This window comes from Crocuta crocuta, unplaced genomic scaffold (genome assembly GCF_008692635.1).
Source record: "Crocuta crocuta isolate KB4526 unplaced genomic scaffold, BGI_CrCroc_1.0 scaffold170, whole genome shotgun sequence".
NCBI lineage: Eukaryota > Metazoa > Chordata > Mammalia > Carnivora > Hyaenidae > Crocuta > Crocuta crocuta.
In genome coordinates this window covers 6,521,318-6,545,505 of record NW_027527853.1, presented here as the reverse complement: position 1 = coordinate 6,545,505, position 24,188 = coordinate 6,521,318, and the positions used below count along the sequence as shown (strand labels likewise).

General features: G+C 37.7%; 1 protein-coding gene across 3 annotated transcripts in view; it reads left to right on the top strand.

Moving 5' to 3' along the window:
- The window catches only part of BTAF1 (B-TFIID TATA-box binding protein associated factor 1), a 102,434-nt gene that overhangs the window by 66,806 nt on the left and 11,440 nt on the right, over positions 1 to 24,188 (top strand). For all 3 annotated transcript variants that reach the window (XM_077779904.1, XM_077779897.1, XM_077779888.1), the window contains 12 exons: positions 812 to 965; positions 1,046 to 1,155; positions 3,085 to 3,286; positions 4,289 to 4,437; positions 11,782 to 11,934; positions 12,166 to 12,287; positions 12,396 to 12,563; positions 18,157 to 18,234; positions 18,357 to 18,486; positions 20,759 to 20,900; positions 20,987 to 21,117; positions 23,482 to 23,607. In XM_077779904.1, the coding sequence (XP_077636030.1) occupies positions 812 to 965; positions 1,046 to 1,155; positions 3,085 to 3,286; positions 4,289 to 4,437; positions 11,782 to 11,934; positions 12,166 to 12,287; positions 12,396 to 12,563; positions 18,157 to 18,234; positions 18,357 to 18,486; positions 20,759 to 20,900; positions 20,987 to 21,117; positions 23,482 to 23,607 (1,665 nt within the window). The remainder of the gene's footprint in view (positions 1 to 811; positions 966 to 1,045; positions 1,156 to 3,084; positions 3,287 to 4,288; positions 4,438 to 11,781; positions 11,935 to 12,165; positions 12,288 to 12,395; positions 12,564 to 18,156; positions 18,235 to 18,356; positions 18,487 to 20,758; positions 20,901 to 20,986; positions 21,118 to 23,481; positions 23,608 to 24,188) is intronic.

Here is a 24,188-nt window from a genome sequence, read left to right as displayed (position 1 = left end):
AAGTGTTTGGTTTTTGAAAGTTTTGTAGTCCCATTATTAACAGTGGAATGAATGTTCTAGGTAGCTCTTTTGGTTTTTACCTGAGTTCAGCAATAAATTATCAAAGCTAAAAGACAGTTGTTTAATATATTTCTGCAAAATATAGACCTATTTTAAGTTTCTTTTTAAAATCAAAATCTTACCTTTATTTCTCTTAAAATATTCTGAGTGGTTTTTCACCTATTCATTATATAATTTTAATAAAAATTTACTCTGATTTTGATATTTATATCTCTGGCTTACATAGTTCTTCCTTTAGTTGAAAATAATTGTAAAAATACATGCATCTTTTGGGGGGGGTGACAAGGAGTCTTTTGTATTGAAATTATCGCTAAGTAAGAGGCAATTGATCTTGTTATTAGATTAAACAGATACTCTTTTTGGATTCCTTAAGTGAGTATAAATATAAGGACAGATCGTGTTATCTTATCTTCTAATTGCTAAGTTTCTTTGGGTAGGGAGAAGAACTAAAGAACATGTCACTTAGGACTATCTCTAGAAACACATGATTTTCTTTATTTCTAGCCCCAAAAGAAGTATTTTACTTGGGATATACAAATCTAGTTTGGGGTTTTATGTTCATGTAAATTTAATTATTGAAAGGTGTTTATAGTGTTAAATATGTTTATAATGATAAATATATTTAGTTGCTTAATTGATTATTGGTAACACCATGAGTTCTCAGATGGTGATTTTTAAATTCTCTTAATAAAATTTCAAATGCATTATACTTTTTTCTGAATTTGTCTTTTCAACTAACATTTCATTTTAGGCCCAGAAGCCTTACCTCGTACAGCGGAGAGGAGCTGAATTTGCGTTGACAACTATAGTGAAGCATTTTGGTGGTGAAATGGCAGTGATGTTGCCACATCTCTGGGATGCTATGGTTGGCCCATTGAGGAATACAATCAACATAAATAATTTTGGTGTGTACATAATTTTCTGAGTTGGACTTTGTAAAATTATTTGCAAGGTGATACACACTTAAATAAATATATTTTATTAGATGGAAAGTCCCTCTTGGAAAAGGGAGATGGTCCTGCCCAAGAATTGGTGAATTCTCTGCAAGTTTTTGAAACCGCAGCAGCGTCAATGGATTCTGAGCTTCATCCCTTGGTAACTAGCTAATGCAAGTGTAGTTTTCTACATAAAACAAATGTTTCTAATAAAACAAATGTTTTATTAAAAAGTATTAAGGTTTAAAAAATGTAACTTTGATGTCATCCCTAGTAAGTGCATTTTATTTTATGTGTTATATAACTAGATTCATTCTTTTTGACAGCACAGTTCTTATGGGCTTTGAGGCAGAACTGGGTGCACAAATGTTATGGAAAATCCTCTTTGGGAGCTTTGAATACAGAGCAGTGGGGATAGGGCTCTGATGACACAGAAGCCAGGTGTAAACAGGAAAGAAAGTTATGGCCCTATCAATTTATGCTGTGTTAATAATATAGCTCAATTAACAGGTGATAAAACTTCTTCCTAAGTGTAAAGGTAGAAGGAAGTTACCTGCCTGATATAAAGCTAGTCATTGGCAAAGAAAGAACACTGGTTTGTGCACTATTATATATTACAATGAATATTTCTTATAAAAAAGAAAAGTGACAGGAAGGAGAAAAATAGAATAGAGAATTAAATAGCTGTTTTTTCCTTAGAAGAAAACTGTATTCTTTCCATATAACTGCAGTGGGAAGCTCTGCAATTTATAGCATTGTTAAGTGTGCTAGCTCCAGTTCTCTATTCATGTTAACAGAAAAGGGAGGATCGAGGAGAGAGAGAAGAATGAACCTTTCCTATCTGTATAGTAATGACTGCTATCTTTTTCTTGTGAAATTTTGTTGATTTATCTTTAGTTGAGAAGGACAGAATCCATCTGTATGCTCTCACCCTTCTATGATCAGTCTAACATTCATCAGATCTATAAGGCTCGTCTCTTGAGCATGTACCTGGCTCATAACAACATTAATCCTAGTGTTCCATGCAGTAGGCTTTTATTAATGAGATACATCATGCTATTGTGATCATAATGCCTGTGGTAAGCCAGGAAGTTAAAGTGGAAAGTATTTACCAAAGGATGGTACCTAGAACAAGTTCAGGATCACTCAACCCAATGAATAGAAAGTATGTATCTAGGGGCACCAGGCAGGCTCAATTGGTAGAGCATGCAACTCTTGATTTCCAGGTCATGAGTTCAAGCCCTATTTTGGGCATGAAGCTTACTTTAAAAAAAAAGTACTTAAACCTAAGCCAGAGCTACCAAATTGGGAGGGGACTGGTGATGTGTGGGATCATTTCCCCAACCTCAGGGGGAGAATCTTCGTGTCTTTTGATGTGAACCCTGATGCCTTAAGGGGAGATAAGAGTAAAGTTCTGCACTTTTTTTTTTTTTTTTTTGAGAGAGAGCAAGCGTGAATGGGGGAGAGGGGCAGAGGGAGAGAGAAAGAGAGTCTTTTTTTTTTTTTTAAATATTTATTTTTGAGAAAGAAAGAGAGCATGTGTTGGGGAGGGACAGAGAGAGAGGGAGACAGGATCGGGGAGGGACAGAGAGAGAGGGAGACAGGATCTGAAGCAGGCTCTGTGCTGACAGCAGAGAGCCCGATGTTCAGTTTGAACTCACGAATTGTGAGATCATGACCTGAGCTGAAGTCAGACACAACTGACTGAGCCACCCATGTGCCCCCTATACCTTGTTTTTGAAAAAGAGTTCTAATATATTAATTAAAATTTTTTTAATGTTTTACTTATTTTTGAGAGAGAGGGGGAGAGACAGCGTGAGCAGGTGAGGGTCAGAGAGAGGGAGACACAGAATCCGAAGCAGGCTCCAGGCTCTGAGCCCGACGCGGGGCTCGAACCCATGAGTCGTGAGATCATGACCTGAGCCGAAGTTGGACTGAGCCACCCAGGTGCCCCTATATTAATTTAGATGTAGATTAATTTTTATTGAATCTAGAGCCATTTAGAACATCAAAAACGTCTTAGTATGGGCTATTACAGTTAAACATCCCCTAATGAATATTCTCATTGTCTTAAACTTTTTGTTTTTAGTTGGTACAGCATCTGCCTCATCTTTATATGTGCCTTCAGTACCCCAGCACTGCAGTGAGGCACATGGCTGCTCGTTGTGTAGGTGTCATGAGCAAAATAGCTACCATGGAAACCATGAATATTTTTTTGGAGAAGGTTCTTCCATGGCTGGGGGCAATTGATGACAATATCAAACAAGAGGGTGCAATTGAAGCACTTGCATGTATCCTTTTTTAATTTGATAAACTTTAGAAATTAATTTTATTTAAGAATGACTAAAATAAAATTGATTTAAGTATGTTATTAAATAACCTGTGTTGTTCCCAAAACAAAGTACTTTGTTAGATTTTGTGTGAAAGTATCTTTATATTACATTATAAATACATTACAAATATATTTACATCCTATTATGAAAATTTTCACATGGAATGTTTGAAGATTTACTATTAATTTTAAGATATCTTTTTAATAGACAAAAATAATTTTATGTACTTTATGAAACATATTTCTAAGTGACTGATGTATTCTTTTCTTATAATTAGTGTCTTATTAATTCTAATCAGGGACTGTGTATGTAGTGTGTATATTATAAACATGTTTTCAAAATTTATTATGTGGGTGGGAAATGACTAACTATGCTAAATAACCAGAAATATACAAGTGACCTTTTTGCTATGGGTGCAGCATCCATTGATGTTCTTTAACTCGAAGTATCTGAAAGATATTTCTTAGAGCATGAAAGATGGATGGAGACCAAATCATTAGAGACTCTGGTTCAGAAATGCTGAAGATTGCAGGAGGACTGAACTTACTGGGTCCTGCTATGTCCAGTTTATGATTGTCAAGATCCTGTTGGGAAATTTGGCATTAATCTTTGACACTGAATTGTGCTCCCTTGCTGGCAGTGTAACTCACTTTAATTTGGTATTGGAATTCTAGAAACTTGAAAGGATTTCTCTATGAGAAAAATCTGATTAAAACTTCGTCTAGCATTTCTCAGATGAAAAACTCAATTTTGTAGTCGTAAGAGAAAGTTAAATAATGTTTACTAAAGAGCAAGTGTACAAATGCTGTCATAATTGAATCCTAGATCTTGAGGGAGTCTGTTCCCTCATGATATAGATGAGAAAGTGAGGAACCATTTTAGAAGTTACAATCTTGGTATATCAAATTGTGAAAATAGTGACCTCAGAACAGTTTGAAATTTCCTTAATAACTTATTCAGGTGTAATGGAACAGCTGGATGTTGGTATTGTTCCGTATATTGTCCTTTTAGTTGTGCCTGTGTTGGGAAGAATGAGTGATCAGACAGACAGTGTAAGATTCATGGCTACACAGTGCTTTGCAACACTAATTAGACTCATGCCACTTGAGGTAAGTTGAAGATACTTGGTTTATGAACTTCATGTTTCTATATCTTCATCTGTAATAACTATAACTCCTTTAAAATAATGTCAGGTTTAAAAAAAGGGACTCTTGAATGTGTTTACAAGCAATTAAGAATTTTATACTTTAATGGTTATTTTTTAAGTATAGCTGTGGTTTCTAAAAGAATGATTATTCATTGATGCTATTCTAGAAATAGAATTGTTCCTAAGTATCCCTAGTAACAGCTAGGTAAAGATTCTGTGCTGAAGTTTCCATGAAAGGTAAATTTGAGACATGATAACTGAAAATGTAAAAAGCAAATGAAGTCTCCATGGGAGTGGGGAGAAAACAGACTAGAAGGTCAGTTGGCGAATTTTGGAGTATACTCATGGGCTGGAAGTAATATATGTAGCCAGTGTAGGAAAAAGAAGTGGCTCAAAGCAAGGGAAGGGGCAGGACCCTGCTGCCAAGCTGCTTAAAATATTTTGATGGGATTTTTGTAATTGAGGAACTAAGTAGATCCATAGTTCATCCATGTTGTAGTATGTATCACTACTTCGGTTTTATGGCCAAGTAGCATTCCATTGTATGGATATACCATTCACAAGTTGATGGCAGTTGATGGACTTGTTAACCACCTTTTGACTATTATCAGTAATGTTAACTGTGAACATGCACTTGCAAGTCTCTGCGTGGGTATATGCTTTTATTTATTTTTATAGATCATTTAAAATGTTTTATTAGTCAGTTTGAGAAAGAGAAAGAGTGCTTAAGTCGGGGAGAGACAAGGGGAAAGAGAATCCCAAGCAGGCTCTGCACTGTCAGTGCAAAGCCTGACATGGGGCTGGATCTCATGTGAGATCATGACCTGAGCTGAGATAAAAAGTTGCGTGCTTAACAGCTGAGCCACCCAGGCCCCCCTTATATATGCTTATTTATTTTGGGAGACAGAGAGCATGCGCACATGTGAGTGGGGGAGGGGTAGTCGAAAGAGAGGAAGAGAGACAATCCCAAGCCGGCTCTATGCCCAATCTCATGAACGGTAGATCATGACCTGAGCCAGAATCAAGAATCAGATGCTTAACTGACTGAGCCACCCAGATGTCCCTATGTGCTTTAGTTTCTTTTGAGCAGGTATCTAGAAATGGGATTAACAGGGTCATGTGATGTTGAAATTCTTAAGAAGCCGCCAAACTGTTTTCTAGAGTAACTGTACCATTTTATATTCCTACCAGTAGAGTATGAGCATAAGTTGGATAACCTCTATGAAACAAAAAAAGAAAAGTTTGGCTCTGTCTGCTGAAGTTGAAGATTCCCATTCTAATAACCCAGCAAATTCATCCTAGATATATAGCCTAGAGAAATTCATACACACGTACCAAGACATAGCTTCAAGAATATTTTTCATAGCATTATTTATAGTAGTTTAAGACCACTAAGATGTTCATCATCAATGGAGTAGATATGTTAACTGGATGATGATGATGATACTGCAGACAAATGAACAAGGTAAAGACAAAACAGTACTAATCTTTAACATAAGATTCCATTTTTATGAAGCTCAAAAATAAGAAGTACATGGGATGCATACGTAGGTGATAAAGATATAAAGAAAAGAAAGACTGCCATGAAAGTCAGTAAAGTGATCATCTCTTGGGGAAAGGAGAGTCAGTTATCACTGGGAAGGAACATATGGGATCTTGTAGGATTATGGCAGGGCTATTTTTATTGAACTGGTAATGGTTACAGAGTTGTTTATTTTATAAAACTGTACACTTATTTATGTATTTGTCTATATGAATAGTTTATTCCACAGTAAAAAGTATTAAAATAAGTACCATGAAAAAAAATACTAGACTACTATATTAAAAGACACAAGTCATTTCCAGAATAGTTTCCATTTTCTTCCTGTCTTCCTAGGTCTTATTCATATTTTTTTAAATTCTTGGACCTTGCATCATCTTACTTGTAAAATAGTTAGTCCCCTTGACCCTTTTTCATTTTGGAATCAGTGAGTGATAGGAAACTACCATGTGTTCTTTGAGCAAAGGAGTAGATAATGAAAAAATGCTTTAGGAACATTAATCTAACAGCAGAAAGCAGTGAAATAGCTGTTAGGAAAATCAGTTTAATAGCTTTTTATGGATTAGAATGGAAGTGACCCAAAAGAGAGCCCAATCCACTGTGAGGAGATAGAGTCTATTTTTTAAGAGGATACTGATAATATTTGATAAACAGTTTGGCAGAGAAAAGAGACTCTGACCATTAAAGGTTGAGAAAAGATTAGTCAAATTCTCTTTGATGTGAAAATTAGAAAAATGTGATCTATATTACACTTCTCACCATGATAGAAAAACAGGGATCACGGTTGCCTCGCTGGCTCAGTTGGTACAGCATGTAAGTCTTGATCTCAGGGTTGTAAATTTAAGCCCCATTTTGGATGTAACAATTACTTAAAAATAAAATCTTTAAAAAAGAAAACCAACAGAACCAGATATATCCTCCTACCTTAAGTAGAAAATTAGACAAAATGAATCAGTGATTTTTCAGATACTGAACAGTAGGCAACCCAGGATAGTAATTCATGAGAGGAAAAAAAAATGAAGTGCCCTAGCTTACTTACTGTCTAGAGTGAGTTCCCAGGCCATAGGACAGGGAAGTGAAACCTAATCAAAGCCTCATGATTCCACCAATTTGAATAGTCAACAGTTGGAGTGCCTGGGTGGCTCAGTCAGTTGGGCATCTGACTTCGGTTTAGGTCATGATCTCACGGTTCCTGGGTTCGAGTCCTGCATCAGGTTCTGTGCTGACAGCTAGCTCAGAGCCTGGAGCCTGTTTCAGACTCTGTGTCTCCCTCTCTCTGACCCTCCCCTGCTCACGCTGTCTCTCTCCCTCTCTCAGAAATAAATAAATAAATAACATTTAAAAATTAAAAAAAAATAGTCAAGAGTTCAGGAGGTAGGTAAGACACGATTGTTAGAATTTGCAAGTACTCATGAAGCAGCTGCAGAGAGGAAGAGGAAGCTCCAGATTCCAGATGTCCACACCAGGGCTGAGTATTCATCTGGGCATATGTGTGAGAATATATGTTTGACACTGGGAGGAAAAAAATCATTGAAAGGAGTGGGTGGAACAATTCCCAGAGCTCACACATGATCAGGAAGTTTGTGTTTCCACTAAACTGAATCAGAAGACTTCCTACCATTTAGAGCATTAAGCACAGTTCTGAGAAGTATATTGCCTGAGTAGTGAGATCAGATTAGCCCTTGACAGAAAGCTGATTTGCTCTATCTTAACAAAGCTTAAAAATGAGCCTGAAAAGGGGGTGCCTGGGTGGCTCAGTTGGTTACCTATTCAACTTCAGCTCCTGTCATGATCTCATGGTTTGTGAGTTTGAGCTCCACATCGGGCTCTGTGCAGACAGCTCAGAGCCTGGAGCCTGCTTCAGATTCTGTGTCTCCCTCTCTGCCCCTTCTCTGCGCACATCCTCTCTCTGTCTCTCTCTCTCTCTCTCTTTCAAAAATAAATATTTAAAAAAAGTAGCCTTAAAAGGAGGATCACATTGATTTCAAGTATCATTAAACCACATCCCAGAAAATCTCTCTAAAATATTAAAACCAAAGAAGGGATGCCTGGGTGGCTCAGTCAGTTGAGTGTTTGACTTCACTCAGGTCATGATCTCGCAGTTTGAGAGTTTGAGCACATGTCAGGCTTGTTGCTGTAAGCACAGAGTCCTTTTTGAATCCTCTGTCCCTCCCCTGCTTGTATGTGCATGCTCTCTCAAAAATAAAGTAAAAAAAAAAAAAACCTAAAAATCCTACACCCAACAACATAAATGATGTTTAGCACCCACCGGAAAATGGCCAGGTATGAAAATAGATCCAATAACCAGCAGAAAAGTCAGTCAATAGAAACAGACCCTGAAATGACCCAACTGATAGAATTAGTAAACAAGGACATTAGGATATACCCCCATATGTTCAAGAAGGTAGAGGAAAGCATGAATATAATCAGTAAAGGGGAAGAAAGAAGAACAAAGCAAATTCAACTTCTTGAGATGAAAAATACAATTACAAATAAAAACACACTGGTTGGGATTAGTGGAAGAATTAAGCATTAATTCAAAGGAAAAGCTTACTGAGTTTGAAGATGTAGCAATAGAAACAATATCATCCAAGTATATTCCTGTTCTACTCTATCTTGATTTCCTTTGTTACATCTTCACAGGAAGAACATGTGCTTTTCTGAAATATATACTGAGAAGGATTCAAGTAATTTTGACAGAAGCTCTAATTCCTTGCATTATTAGTAACTGTTGCTGATTTAATAGTAATTGGAATGAGGAATATATACACAGAAAGAGTTCCTGGCACTGGATAATATTTATGACATTTTGGCTTAGAGTTTCATTGTTAGGAAATGGACCTCCTTATGTGGCCTTATGGCTGGTTGTTATTAAAAATCCCATGAAGATAGATGTTTACAGTTTTGTTATTTCTTTGTAAAGCATTGTGCAGAAAGGCCCCATTTTGATGACCATCATATGCTATTAGATCTGCTAAAGTGTTTTTATTTTATTAGATACAGTTGTTAATTCCTAAGCCTTTTGAAAACATAATGGTAGTCATTTTTAAGACTCAGTGTGCATACTTCATTCCTCTGGTACTATTTCTTATGTGATACGGAATATGTATTTTAATTGACCTTTTTTTAATGTTTATTTTTGAGACTAAGAGAGCATAGAGGGGCAGAGAGAGAAAGGGACAGAGGATCTGAGGCAAGCTCCACACTGATAGCAGTGAGCCTGATGTGGGGCTTGAACTCATGAACCATGAGAATTTGAACTGAGCCGAAGTCGGCTGCTCAACTAATTTAGCCATCCAGGCACCCCTGTATTTTAGTTGACCTTAATTGTTACTCTGTTTCCAGAATTTTACATTTCTTAACTTTAGATATACCATATGGCAGCAGTTCTCAAACTTTTTGGTCTGAGGATCTCATTACATTCTTTTTTTAATTATTTTTATTTTTTTTTATTTTTGAGAGACAGAGTCTAGTGGGGGAGGAACAGAGAGAGGGAGACACAGAATCCAAAGCAGGCTCCAGGCTTTGAGTTGTAAGCACAGAGCCTGAACAGTGAGGCTTGAATTCACAAACTGCAAGATCATGACCTGAGCTAAAGTCAGACATTTAACCAACTGAGCCACCTACGTTCTGGTCATTACATTCTTAAAAATTGAAAACCCCAAAGAGCTTTTACCATATTTTCTGTAATAGAAATTAAAACTGAGAAATATAAAAAAGATTTATTATTTCATTTAATAAACCCACTAGATATTACCATAAGTAACATTTTAAAATGAAAAGTAACTTTTTTTCCTAAAACAAAAATAAGCTAGTGAGAAGAGTGACATTGTTTGACACCTTTGCACATTTCTTTTATGCCTGGCCTAATAGTAGATAGCAGGACTGTTATATTTGCTTTAGCATTCAGGCTGTTGTAACATGTTTCTTGGGTTGAGGTATATGAAGAAAGTCAAGCATTGTGGATATTCTTTTATCTGATAACATACCAAAACTCAGTAAGAGAAAGATTATTACATTTATGTGCAATGTGGAATCTAAAAATCCTATCCGTGAATATAAAAACTCTGTACATTTAAAGAAAAAAAAAAACACCTGGGTTTTTTTTTTATGTTCATTTATTTTTGAGAGAGAGAGACAGAGCACCAAGTTGGTAGGAACCAAGAAAGAGGGAGACACAGAATCTGAAACAGGATCCAGGCTCTGAGCTGTCAGCACAGAGCCTGACGTGGGGCTTGAACTTAAGAGTCTTGAGAACATGACCTGAGCCAAAGTTGGACACTTACCCGACTTAGCCACTCAGGCACTCCTCTCTACATTCAAATTTAATGGCTTACCTTACACTTATGAATAGGTCTTTTATCCATACATGTTTTGTAGCATAAACATTGGTCATTTGGAAAATACTGATTCAATGAGTTATTTATATCTTTTAAAGGTTGATAATATTTTGCATAAAATAGCAAATCAGATTCATTAGATCACCAACAGAAAATTCTTTTTAAGTACTAGGAAGTGTATACACTTAAGCTCAAACTCACAGTGCCGTTTCTCTTGGAAGATTGAGTTTTATCATTGGCAGCAAGTTTATGTCAGTTGTTTTCTTTGAAGTGACAAATTTGTCTTCAAGAAAATGTTGGCCAGATAGCCAAGTCAGAATAACAGTTTGTTAGTCCATTCACGTAAAATGTTGTTCTTTGAAAAATGGCTCACTCAGGTCACAATTTAAACAATCTCACAATGCTTTTCCTCAACATACTATATTTTGATGTGCAACAAAAGTGCTTTATGTGTACTTCACAGAATGTTAAAAAGATGTGCATTCAAGGGTTGAGGTCTAGGTCTAGTAGGTTTACTACTTTAAGAACATTGTTGGGGTTTTTTTTTTTTTTTTTTTTTTTTGAGAGAGGAAAGAAAGCTCAAGCTGGGGAGGGGCAGAGTGAGGGGGACAGAGGATCCAAAGTGGTCTCTGCACTGACAGCAGTGAGCCCAATGGGGAGGACTTGGGGCGCTCGAGCTCACAAACTATGAGGTTATGACTTTGAGCCAAAGTCAGACGTTCAACCAATGCACCACTCAGGTGCCTCTACTGCATTAATAAGGACATTTTTAAATGAAACTGGCTTTTAAAAATAAATGCTGGTGCGTGGCTGTAACACAGTGACTTTTGTTAGTACATTGAGTGATGTTGCCTTAATTCTTTTTGAGGCATAAGCAGTAAGGCATCATTACTTTTGGAGCCTCTGTACAAATGTCAACAAAGTGAAAAAAGCAAACAATGTCTTTCCTTTATTATGAAATAGATTTGACCTCAATGATCCTTTGAAAAAATCTTGGGGATCCTGAGGGGTCTGCAGACTACATTTTGAGAGCTAATACCCTAGGGCTTCATAACACTGAAATTGAGAAGCTCCAGTAACAGCCTTTTATTTAAAATAAGCTATGTAATTTTATTTGCCTCTTTATCAAGTAATGCCTGGTGTGGGGAAAATAAGTTGTAGGTGTATTCTTTAAAATACCTCACATGTGCTTATTTAGTCATCTCATAATGCTTTTAATACCTGCCAAATTTAAACTCTATTCATTGTCCAGTCTTTAAAATTATCTATTATTACTTATTACTATTACTTATTTTAACTATTACTCTTTCTGAATTACTTTTCTTCATATTTACATTTTGATAAGACTTGCAGTTATTTCATAATCTGAGTATGAACAAATTAACTGTAGTAAATAGTTTTAATACACTTTAAAAAATCACTTCAGGCAGGCATTCCAGACCCTCCAAATATGTCAGAAGAACTAATCCAATTGAAAGCCAAGGAACGACACTTTTTGGAGCAGTTATTAGATGGGAAAAAATTAGAAAATTACAAAATACCAGTACCAATTAATGCTGAACTCAGAAAATATCAACAGGTAAAGTTTTATCCTTATCTAATGAATAGTGACTATTCCTTCCAATGTACCTAGAAGAGTTTTTAAAATTTATTTAGTAAAATCTTGTGTTTAGTGTCTTTTACCCATTTATTACCCCTTTACCTATAAAAACACAGTTTTTTGATCTGTACCTATGTGTTTTACAAGAAAAAAATTTTTATAATCTGTTCACATTTATAATTTTTTTCCTCTTTCTCCTAACCTTTTCAGGATGGTGTGAATTGGTTAGCATTTCTTAATAAATATAAACTTCATGGAATTCTGTGTGATGACATGGGTTTAGGAAAAACTTTACAGTCCATCTGCATTCTAGCAGGAGATCACTGTCACCGGTAATTTAAAATGTTAATTTCTTGGAAAAGGGGTTTTAGATGCTGAGAAATGTAAAAAAACAAAACAAAGAAACCCTGGTTAATTTATTGTGTTTTATTGTTGTAAAGGGCCCAAGAATATGCAAGATCAAAACTGGCAGAATGTATGCCACTTCCTTCCTTGGTGGTTTGTCCGCCAACATTAACAGGTCATTGGGTGGATGAAGTAGGTAAATTTTGCTCCAAAGAGTATCTCAATCCACTACATTATACTGGACCTCCTACTGAAAGAATAAGGTAAGAACTCTACAACAAAAATACTTAATTTTCTGTTTTAAGAACTTTAGAAGAATAAAATTTGTTAAAAATGATTTCTAGTTAGTTTTTTTGATTGTCAGAACCTCCCTTATTTAAGAAAGATGAGTGTATGTTATATACAATCAGTGAGACACTTCAGAGTTCAGAGACATTAGCTATTGTTAACAGTCAATTGGATTTTCTAAATATTGGACCTAGGAACCAAAGCCATTCACTGTGCCCTTCTTGGGAGCCTTGTAATCACAGCATCTCTTTCTCTAAAAACTCCTTCATCCCCAAAATGCTTTTGCTCCACAAGGGCTGCTCTGGCTGCCCTGAGACCATATCAGTGCTAGAGTTCATTGAGCTTTACCCTTTCTCTCTTAAACTAGTACATCCCTCATGTTCCTAAATACAGATTTTTAAAAATGTTTATTTTTGAGAGAGCACAAACAGAGGAGGGGTGGAGAGAGGTGGGGAGACACGGAATCTGAAGCAGGCTCCAGGCTCTGAGCTCTCAGCACAGAGCCTGACGCAGTCTCAAACTCATGAACCATGAGATCTGACCTGAGCCAAAGTTGGAAGCTTAACTGACTAAGCCACCCAGGAGCCCCCTAAATGCAAATTTTGAAGAGCAGAGTTTCATTGATTTCAGGTTTTTTTTTTTCAAGTTTTAATTTAAATTCTAGTTAGTTAACATTTAGTGTAATACTGGTTTCAGGAATGGAATTTAGTGATTCATCAGTTACATATAACACCCATTGCTCTCATAACAAGTGCCCTCCTTAATACCCAATATTCATTTAGCACATCCCCTACCCACGTCACTCCATCAACTCTGTTTTCTATTGTTAGGAGTCTTTTAGGGTTTGCTTCCCTTTCNTTTCCATCTGTTTGTTTCTTAAATTCCACATGAGTAAAATCATGTGGTAATTTTCTCTGACTTATTTTGCTAAGCATAATACACTCTGGCTACATCCATGTCCATGCAAATGGCAAGATGTCATTCTTTTTGATGGCTCAGTAATATTCCGTTGTATGTATATACTACATCTTCTTTATCTGTTCTTCAGTTGGTGGACACTTGGGTTATCTCCATCATTTGGCTATTATTGATAATGCTGCTGTAAACATTGGGGTCCATGTATCCCTTTGAAACTGTATTTTGGTATTCTTTGGGTAAATACCTAGTAGTGCAATTGCCAGGTCATAGGGTAGTTGTAATTTTAGCTTTTTGAGCAGACTGTGTACTGTTTTCCAGAGTGGCTGCACCAGTTTATATTCTCACCTTTTCTCCACATCCTTGCCTACATCTGTTGTTTCCTGTGTTGTTAGTTTTAGCTCTTTTGACAGGTGTCAGTTGGTATCTCATCCTGGTTTTGCTTTGTATTTCCCTCAGGATGAGTTGTGTTGAACATCTTCTCATGTGTCTGTTAGCCATCCATATCTTTGAAAAAATGTATATTCATGTCTTCTGCCCATTTCTTAACTGGATTGTTTTTTGGGTGTTGAGTTTGATAAATCATTTACAGATCTTGGATACTAACACTTTATCAGATACGTTATTTGCAACTATCTTCTTCCATTTCATAGGCTGCCTTTGCAACTTCTGTTGATAGTTTTCTTTGCTGTGCAGAAGCTTTTTATCTTGAAGCCCTAGTAGTTCATGTTTGCTTTTGTTTCCCTTGCCTTTGGTAATGGGTCTATTAAGAAGCTCTTCAGGTTGAAGTCAGAGAGGTTGCTGCATGTTTTACTACTGTAGGATTTTGATGGTTTCCTGACTCACATTTAGGTCTTGCATTCATTTTGAATTTATTTCATGTGTGGTGTAAGCAAGTGGTCCAGTTTCATTCTTCTGCATGTTGCTGTCCAGTTTTCCCTGCACCCATTGTTGAAGAGACTTCCCATTGGATATTCTTTCCTGTCTCACCAAAGATTAGTTGACCATATAGTTGTGGGTCCACTTCTGGGTTTTCTGTTCTATTCCATTGATCTGTATGCTTGTTTTTATGCCAGTACCATACTGTCTTGATGACTACCGCTTTGTAACGCAGCTTGAGAGTCTGTAACTGTGATGTCTCCAGCTTTGCTTTTCTTTTTCAAGATTGCTTTGGCTGTTCGGTCTTTTGTAGTTCCATACCAATTTTATGATTGTGATAGCTCTGCAAAAAATGCTGTTGGTATTTTGATAGGGATTGCATTAAATGTATAGATTGCTTTGGATACTACAGACATTTTTTTTTTTAAATATATTTTTATTTATTTCTAGGAGAGAGAGAGAGAAACAGCGTGAGCAGGGGAGGGTCAGAGAGAGAGGGAGTCACAGACTGAAACAGGCTCCAGGCTCTGAGCTGGCAGTCAGCACAGAGCCCGACGCGGGGCTCGAACCCACGAACCGCGAGATCATGACCTAAGCGAAAGTCGGACGCATAACCGACTAAGCCACCCAGGCGCCCCACTACAGACATTTTTAAAATGTTTGTTCTTCCAATCTATGAGCATGGAATACTTTTCCATTTCTTTGTGTCCTCTTCAATTTCTTTTAAAAGTGTTCTGTATATTTCAGAGTACAGATCTAAGTTTATTCCTAGGTATGTTATGGTTTTTGGTGCAGCTGTAAATGGGATCCGTTCCTTGGTTTCTTTTTCTGCTCCCTCATTATTGCTGTATAGAAATGCAACAGATGTCTATATGTTGGTTTTACATCCTGTGGCTTTGCTGAATTCATGTATTCCCTCATATGCTCAACTCACTGAGCCACACAGGTGCCCCTCAAATATAGCATTTTAAATTTTAGCCTGACTAGCTATTTGTTCTTTTATCTCTGCATTAGGGGATTGTGTAGTATCTTCTACGATTTTCTCAAGCCCAACTAGTATCCTTAATATTGTTATTTTAAATTTTGGTTCAGACATTTTATCTATATCTCTTTTGATTAATTCCCTGGCCATTGCTTCTTTCTATTCTTTCTTTTGGGGTGAATTCCTCAGTTTTGTCATCATGTCTAGGTTACTGGGTGTGTTTGTGTGTGTGTGTGTGTGTGTGTGTGTGTGTGTGTGTGAGAGAGAGAGAGACACACAGAGATAGGAAAGCCTGTTGTATTCCTACTCCTGAGAGTAATGGCTATATTAAGAAAGGATCTTACACTGTTTTAGGCCTGGTGCTTCAGGAGGTATTTCAGAGTGTGCACTCTACTGTTGTATTTTGGCTGCTTCTTTCTTCAGGTCAATGCTCTACAAAGTTTCTCCTTGCCTACAGTTGGGGGGTTTGGATGTTGTCTGCTGTGTGGCAGGTTTTAACTAGGTGTGTTCTGGTCTCCCTGTTAGAAGTGATATCTATTTCCCCTAGAACTGAGGCTTTGCAGCACTCTGTGATCAGTAGACTTGGTGTATATTAGGTGTTTGTGCTGGTCTTCTGGGTGAGGGACCTGCTCTGCTGATTCTGAGACAGACTTGCCCAAATGGAAATGCACCTGCAAGGTGCAGGGGGGCAGTCCTTAGTGTAAGCAGCCTCTGCTGGGGGGTGCTGTATAGCTCACTGAAGTGGGTCAGTGCTGATGGGCAGGGGTGAAATGGCATCATCCTGCTCTCTCGTCCCTGCAGCAGGGAGTTCATTTCTGCCACTCTTCAGGAAGCCCTCACAGAAAAGCAAACAATCACCTCTCTACATCCCCAGCTTCACCCTGCCTTCACCCTCTGTTCATGCTGTCAGATTGCTGCCTTCACCCTGTGTTCATGCTGTCTGCCTACTAGTGGCACAATACTCCTGTGTTTTAACTCAGGTGTGTTGCTGAGTTTCACAACTCCAAATGTTAGAGACCTGTACCAGTCTTCTGGGGGAGGGTCTTGTCATGCTTTGGCCAGTGTTGGTTTGTGTCGGTAAAGCAGTCGCATGACTGTGCAGTGGTTCGTAGTTTATGATAAAACACAGCAAAAAGCTGGCACCAAGGTTTGCTGCCCTCAGCAGGTGTCTCTGTTCCTATGCTAGTGAACAGGGTAGCACATCAGCAAGCCAGTTCTTTGTCCCCTGAGAGGCTGTGCCCTCATTTTCAAATGCACTTCAAGAAGAACTGTTTTCCCCTGTGCAACCCAGGGCATCCCCAGACCACACTGCCCACTCCCAGGCCTCCACCTTCTCTCCCCACCACAGCACTGCTAAGGTCCCAGAGCCACAACTCCGGTGATGGTGGGGACTTCTAAAGGTAGTCAGCCCCTCTCCTTTTCCCTAGTCGGTGGTTTGGGGAAGAATTTTTTTGTGCAATCCCCTGTGCACTGTTTGCATCCTCTCCCCCCCCACCTTCTCCCTGCTCCCCTTCATCCCTCCCTCCTTTTCCTGTGTTCAAGGCTCCCTCCCCTCTGCAACACCTGCAGCTCTTTTCTCCTCCAGATCATTTCTCTGTAGCTCCTACTTTCCATGATATGGCCATTTTTCTACCTGTAGATGTGCAATTTGTTTCTCTGCCCTAGGATATATTTCTTGGGTGTTCAGAATGATTTGCTATTTATGTAGCTGTGTTTGAGGGACAACGCAAGCTTTGGGCCCCCTACTTTTCCACCATCTTAACTCTACTCCTTCAGTTTATCTTTTAAATCATGGATAGTCATAGGTTGCTGATTAGTCCATAAATTTGCTGCCCCTCTGTATTCATAATAGGTAACCTATATTGAGCACTTACTAGCCAGGCATTATTCTTAGTAGTTGTACATTTACGTAAAATTGTGTATTGTGTATTTGCACAATCACCACATGAAGTATGGTTATTTATTTTGTTCCATTTGCAGACAAGTCTAATAAGACATGGGGTCTGGGTCTAAGGTCACTCAGCTAATTAAATAGATGAGAATTTGAACACAGGCAAATCAACAGTTTGCACTCTTAAAGAATTTACTGTAGTGTCTTTAGTTAGAATTTTACAAACTTAAGCAAATAGGAAATCCATTAATTCACTAACTTGAGAATTTCAGGGGTGAATTCTTGCTTCAGGCACATTTAAATTGCTCTCATTTGCCTTTTCTCCCCATATAACTTGTTTCATTGGTTTGTGCATTCAATGAATAAGATGACTAACATAAACAGAAGCCCACATTCACCTAGCTTAGCCGCTGTCATGAACAGAGATCTTCCCTCTCCCATCATGAATATATCAATACTGGAAATGACTGACTGGCTTTGGGTCATGCCCCCAAACTAGTCTTTATGGTCAGAGGATAAAATATTGTGAATGGCTCAACCTGATTCAGTGTTTAATCTCTTTGGTGATTTTGGGGACATGTGACTGATGGCTTCACCTCACCCCCCACACAAAATAGTGCCTTCGAGGAAGAGGTGTTAGCAAATAAAGTTACAATGTCCACCACATTTTGAATCAGGTACCCATTTCTTTTCTAGTCAGGCTGAGTTAAGCTAATAAGGCCAAGTCAAAAGACCGGTCTTCAGGTAGTAGGGTCATGGATGTGGAATAAGCAGAAAAGAATGCTGGACTTAGTAGGCACATTGAAAATACCTTGTAAGATGGTAGCTGTAGTTTCCCTCTTTGAAATTCTATTACAGACTTTGCAGATTCCTCATTTCCCAATCTTATTTTTAAATACAGGTTACAGCATCAAGTAAAAAGGCACAATCTGATAGTGGCTTCATATGATGTTGTAAGGAATGACATAGATTTCTTTAGGTAAGAATTAAAAATTTTTTTAGAAAAACTTATGAAGAGTGTTAATATTTTCCTGTCTGAAAGACTATATAGTTCCTGCCATATATTAAAAGGTGCTAATTTTTTTGTTTATTCTCCCTTAGAAATATTAAATTTAACTACTGTATTCTTGATGAAGGCCATGTCATCAAAAATGGAAAAACAAAATTGTCAAAAGCTGTAAAGCAACTGACTGCTAATTATAGGATTATTCTTTCTGGAACACCAATCCAGGTAATTATTTATTGTTCTCCCCCACTGTTCGCCATGTGGAAAGAAGGTTTGACATTTGGCAGTGAATTAAAGACGTGCTTTTCCACCTGCCTGCTTCCTCCCTCCCTCCCTCCTTCCCTCCTTCCCATTATTATAGGAATAAATTCCAGTAATTGTGCTCGTTTGGTTCATAATGGTTCATTTGGTATGTAATAGGATCTGAGCAAACCAGGTTTTAAAAACAATTATGAAGAGAACTGGTTGGTATATGGAATTTTTGAATCACTAGGGGCACCTGGGTGGTTCAGTTGGTTAGGTGTCATACTTGGTTAGAGATCGTGATCTCACAGTTTGTGGGTTTGAGTCCCGCGTTGGGCTCTGTGCTGACAGCTAGCTCAGAGCCTGGAGCCTGCTTCAGATTCAGATTCTGTATCTCCTTCTCTCTTTGACACCTCTCTGTTCACGCTCTCTCTCTCAGAAAATTTTTTAAAAAGTTTAAAAAAATTTAAAAAAATTTTTTTGAATCACTATCTTGTACACCTGATATTAATACAACACTATATGTTAACTATACTAGAATTCAAATAAAATAGTAAAATGTAGGCAAACCATAAGAGACTCTTGAATGCTGAGAACAAACTGAGGACTGATGGGTGTGGGGGGGGAGGGGGGAGATGGGCATGGAGGAGGGCACTTGTGTGGATGAGCACTGGGTGTTATATGGAAACCAACTTGACAATAAACTATTTGTAAAAAATAAAAAAATAGTAAAATGTGATTTTAGGCTACGTAAATAGAAGTCTTGTGTCTAAAGTATGGGAAACTAGTCAGACTTTATTCCACACTAGCCATTCTCCTTCTGTGGTATTACACCACAATCTGATTTAATGTTGAAAACTTAGAGCTGATTCAGAGGGGAATCATCATATAGTAGAGGTGTGGGTACCTGGAGTTAGGAGGAAATTGGAAAAGATGGTAGAAGGTTGTGTTGGAAAAGGAAGGAGATGAGTAAATTTATAGAAGTCTTCTGTTACTTTCGAGAGATTCTGTTATCTTCCAGGGGAACTGGTTGCAAATGTTCATACTTAGCTTGGATAGCCAACTCTGGTGGGAAGATACTCTTCATCATTCTCCAGTTAGTGGAATGGTGAACACCAAGTGACCTTTAAGATTCCTTTTGATGCTTAAAAAAAAAAAAAAAAAAATCAGCAGTTCTTTACTTACATACATCTTTGTTACTTTTTTTTTTTGTTACTGGACTGATTATTCTAAGTATTAGCATTTTGATCATTAAGTGAACGCTTAATTGTTCACATATTACTTTCATACCAAGTTTGGTTTTTTGTTTCTTTAAAGGCCCTCTTTCTTTCTCCCTTCCCAACCTGAACATTTTAGCTCCGAAGCTTTTAAGGGTTTCTGCACTGAAGACCCACGGTAGCCTGGAGTTAGGAGGCAGAACCTAAGTGGGATTAGAAGGGTATCCATATGGCAGGGCAGCCCACTATGATGAACCATAGCCTGAGCAGGGTGAAGAGGGCTTCTGGAAGTGGGTAAGGCAGTGGGCTGGCACCTTAGGATCCACACATATTGGGAATGCATCCAAAATGACAAAATGAAAAAGTGCTCCTTCCCTCCCCTCCCCTCCCCTCCCCGTTTCTTTCTTTTCTTTTCTTTTTTTTTACAAAGGAAACTTCAGTAGTAAAATTGGAAAGGTCATGATCTCAGGTCATGATCTCATGGTTTGTGAGTTCGAGCCCTGTGTCGAGCTCTGTGCTGACAGCTCGGAGCCTGGAGGCTGCTTCGGATTCTGTGTCTCCTCTCTCTGCCCCTCCCTCATTAGCACTTGGTCTCTTTCTCTCTCTCTCAAAAATAAGTAAACACTAAAAAAAATGTTTTTTAATAAAAAAGGAAATGGTGATGTTGGTCAAATTGTTTAAATCTTGATGTTAAGTTTAGTGTCAAAGAATCAGAAACATAAAACATACTCATCTTTCTGCTTTTCTGTTTACTGCTTGATAGATGCCACCAATAGGATTTAAACACTATGGACCAAGGCTTATTCTGGTGAAGGAGACTTCAGAATTCTCCCCAAATAGGGTAGAATATTTTCTTCAGGGATACTGATGTGAATTTTATACATTAAAATACAGACTTAGACCATATATGTAAAAAATGTAGTTGATTACCCCTCATGTATGTACCCAAAATGGGTTTTCATTAATATTCCATTTTTCAAGTGTAAGGAAATAATCCCACTACAAAAGATTAACTCCTGTTCCTTTTTTATATTCAGAATAACGTTTTGGAGCTGTGGTCATTATTTGATTTCCTCATGCCAGGATTTTTGGGGACTGAACGCCAGTTTGCTGCTCGATATGGTAAACCTATATTAGCCAGTAGGGATGCTCGAAGCTCTAGTCGAGAACAAGAAGCAGGTATGAAAATGATATAATTATATACTATGCAAGTGAATGTAACTTATTCCTATCTTTTTGAAGCTGTTTTCTCTTACTCTTAACAGGTGTTCTTGCAATGGATGCACTCCACCGCCAAGTCCTGCCATTTCTTTTGAGAAGAATGAAAGAAGATGTTTTGCAGGATCTTCCACCCAAAATTATTCAAGACTACTACTGTACTCTTAGTCCTCTCCAGGTTAGAAGTCCAATGATTGTGGTTGTTGGTGGTACATTTATTAGGAGAGTGCTTTGAATAAGCCACAAAATTATTGAATAAAGGGGATTAGACTTCGTCTTTTATCATTCCCAATCTAGCTTCTACTTTCACAGATTTTAGGAATGTTTTGTTCCAAAGAGAGATAGGACCTGAATGAATCTGTTTGGATATGTGGATGTACATTTGGATAAGTGCATTTGAGTATAGCATTAAAACAAAAGCAAGTATCATAGTTGATTTCTTATATCTCAAATTAATCAGAAAAGTTGCAAGGTTAGTCTCATGATGAAATGAGCCGGTGTTTATAAGGGCCAAAAATCTGCCTGTAGTGTCATATCTTCACAACAGCATTATAGGTATTGTCAATCCCCATTTTTGCAAATAAGGAAAGGGAAGCTCAGAAAAATTAAGTTGCACAGATTATATAGCTAATATAAGGACTGAGTTTCAAACCTGGGAAGTGGGACCTTTTCCCTTTAAACGTATTAACTGCATTGCCAGTACATTTTTTAAATAAGGCTTGGGTTTTGTACAAATCTGTTTTTGTACAGAGACCATTATCAAAGCAATTTATTGTATGCCTTTTCTTATGTAGTATTTTGTAAGGGGAGACTGTCTTTTTTATTAGTGAGACATGGCCTATATAATCAGAATTTTCAGTTTTAACTTTATGTTCAGGGTTAGTATGTATCAATCTACTTCAGTATTTTGAGTTGACTTAGTATGGTAAAATGAATAAAAGATATACAGATACACCCAGAACCTTTTTTTCCTCTCCTATCTATATAACTTGAATTTAGAGCTTAGCAGGACACTAATCTAGATGCTGAAAGCACTATGATCACTTATATTATCTACATCATACGTCTGGGCCTCCATTTTTTTTTTTTTTTTTTAATGTTTTATTTATTTCTAGGAGAGAGAGAGACAGCGTGAGCAGAGGAGGGTCAGAGAGAGAGAGGGAGTCACAGACTGAAACAGGCTCCAGGCTCCGAGCTGGCAGTCAGCACAGAGCCCGACGCGGGGCTCGAACCCACGAACCGCGAGATCATGACCTAAGCGAAAGTCGGACGCTTAACCGACTAAGCCACCCAGGTGCCCCTGGGCCTCCATTTTTCATGTGTAAAATTTGAATTAGCATTTTTTGAAAGGAATATTTTAGGAACAATGAGATGAAGACGTTTTGAAGTAAATACAATAAAGGAAAGGTGTCCTATGAAAAAATCCATGGTAGGGGCACCTGGCTGGCTCAGTCAGTAGAGCATGCAACTCTTGATCTTGGGGTTGTGAGTTCACACCCCATGTTGGGTGTAGAGATTAAAATAAAATCTTTAAAAAAGAAAATCCATGGTATACGCCAGTGGTATAAAACATTTAAGTGGCCTGGAGGAGAGGAGCTGGGAGGGAAATGACATTTGGCTTTACTTAGCATCCAGCAGGTTTTTATATTTTGACTTCTGTTTTTTAGCACTCTAGATTTTCTTTTCTTTCATATTGTTATAGTGTGTACAAGGTAGGAACCAAGACCCCAAGGTAATGCTTTAACTTTGTATGAGTTCTCCTTTTAGGTGGCAGTAGTATTCTTATACTTCTCTTTACTTTTTTTTTTTTTTAAATGTTTTATTTATTTTTTTTGAGAGAGGGAGACAGCGTGAGCACAGGAGGGTCAGAGAGAGAGGGAGACACAGAATCAGAAGCAGGCTCCCCTCTGAGCTAGCTGTCAGCACAGAGCCCAAAGCAGGGCTCAAACCCACAAACTGAGATCATGACTTGAGCCAAAGTCGGACGCTCAACCAACTGAGCCACCCAAGTGCCCCTACTTTTTTTTTTTTTTTTTAAGTTTTATTTATTTAAGTAATCTCTGTACACAACTTGGGGCTTGAACTCACAGCCCTGAGATCAAGAGTTGCATGCTCTACTGATTGCGCCAACCAGGCACGCCCCAACAGTAGTATCAAAACTTGGTCTCTTTGAATGTACCTGTAGGGTACCACATAACCTCACTTAGAGAAGATTTTCTCATTTACCTCTAAGGATTCAGGTTCTCTTTTATTGGTAATGTATTTATCTTCCTCAACAGAGTGGAAAAATTGAGTCTAGGACTATTGAACTAGTTTTTAATATTTTAGCATCCAAGCTTAATGTGTTACATTTGTTTTCTAAGTGTAATTTTAAAGGAATTTACCAAGATGCAGTGGATAATTTGTAATCATTAGTGAAGCTTAGGTATCATAATTTCTTTAATGAGGGCTGGCTTACACTATTGCTCTTACTGTCATTTGCTAGCTGTGTTTTTGAACAATTGAAAATAAATATACTTCATTTGTGGGTGCAATTTTACAGGTTCAGCTCTATGAGGATTTTGCTAAGTCTCGTGCTAAGTGTGATGTTGATGAAACAGTTTCTTCAGCTGCACTCTCTGAAGAAACTGAAAAACCAAAGCTTAAAGCCACAGGCCATGTATTCCAGGTATAGGTTATAATCTCCTTTTTAATTCTTGAAGAATCATGTTTTTCTGTGCAGCAATTTTTACATGGAATACTGAAGTATGGATTTATTTAACCTTTTTTCAGTATTGTGTATACATTCTTGAAAATAGAGAAGAGTATTAATTTATCTTCAAAATTATAATTAATAAAATATACAAAATGCAATATTTTTTGTATATTACACGTAAAGAAGAGTTTTAGAGAATACTTTGCTTTAAATTAAAAAAATATTGGAATGCCTGCTATAGGGCAGTAACTTTTGTAAGCTCGGGGGTTAACTAAAGCAGTGGAAAACAGGTATCTTCCCTAGAGTATGAGGTTATGCAGTATAGGAGTTGGGTGGGTTGTGGTTTCTAGTAGAGAGATCAGGGGCAGCCTCACTGAGAACGTGACACTGAAGGAGGATTGAGGCATGCAGATATGTTGGGGGCGATTCCAGGCAGAGGATACCAGAAGTACAGAAGTCATGAGACAGGTGATGCCTTATGTGCTCAAGGGAAAGCAAATGAAAAAGATTAAGTGTCAACTTAGGCTTTCTGTCCCTTTTGGAATATTCCACCA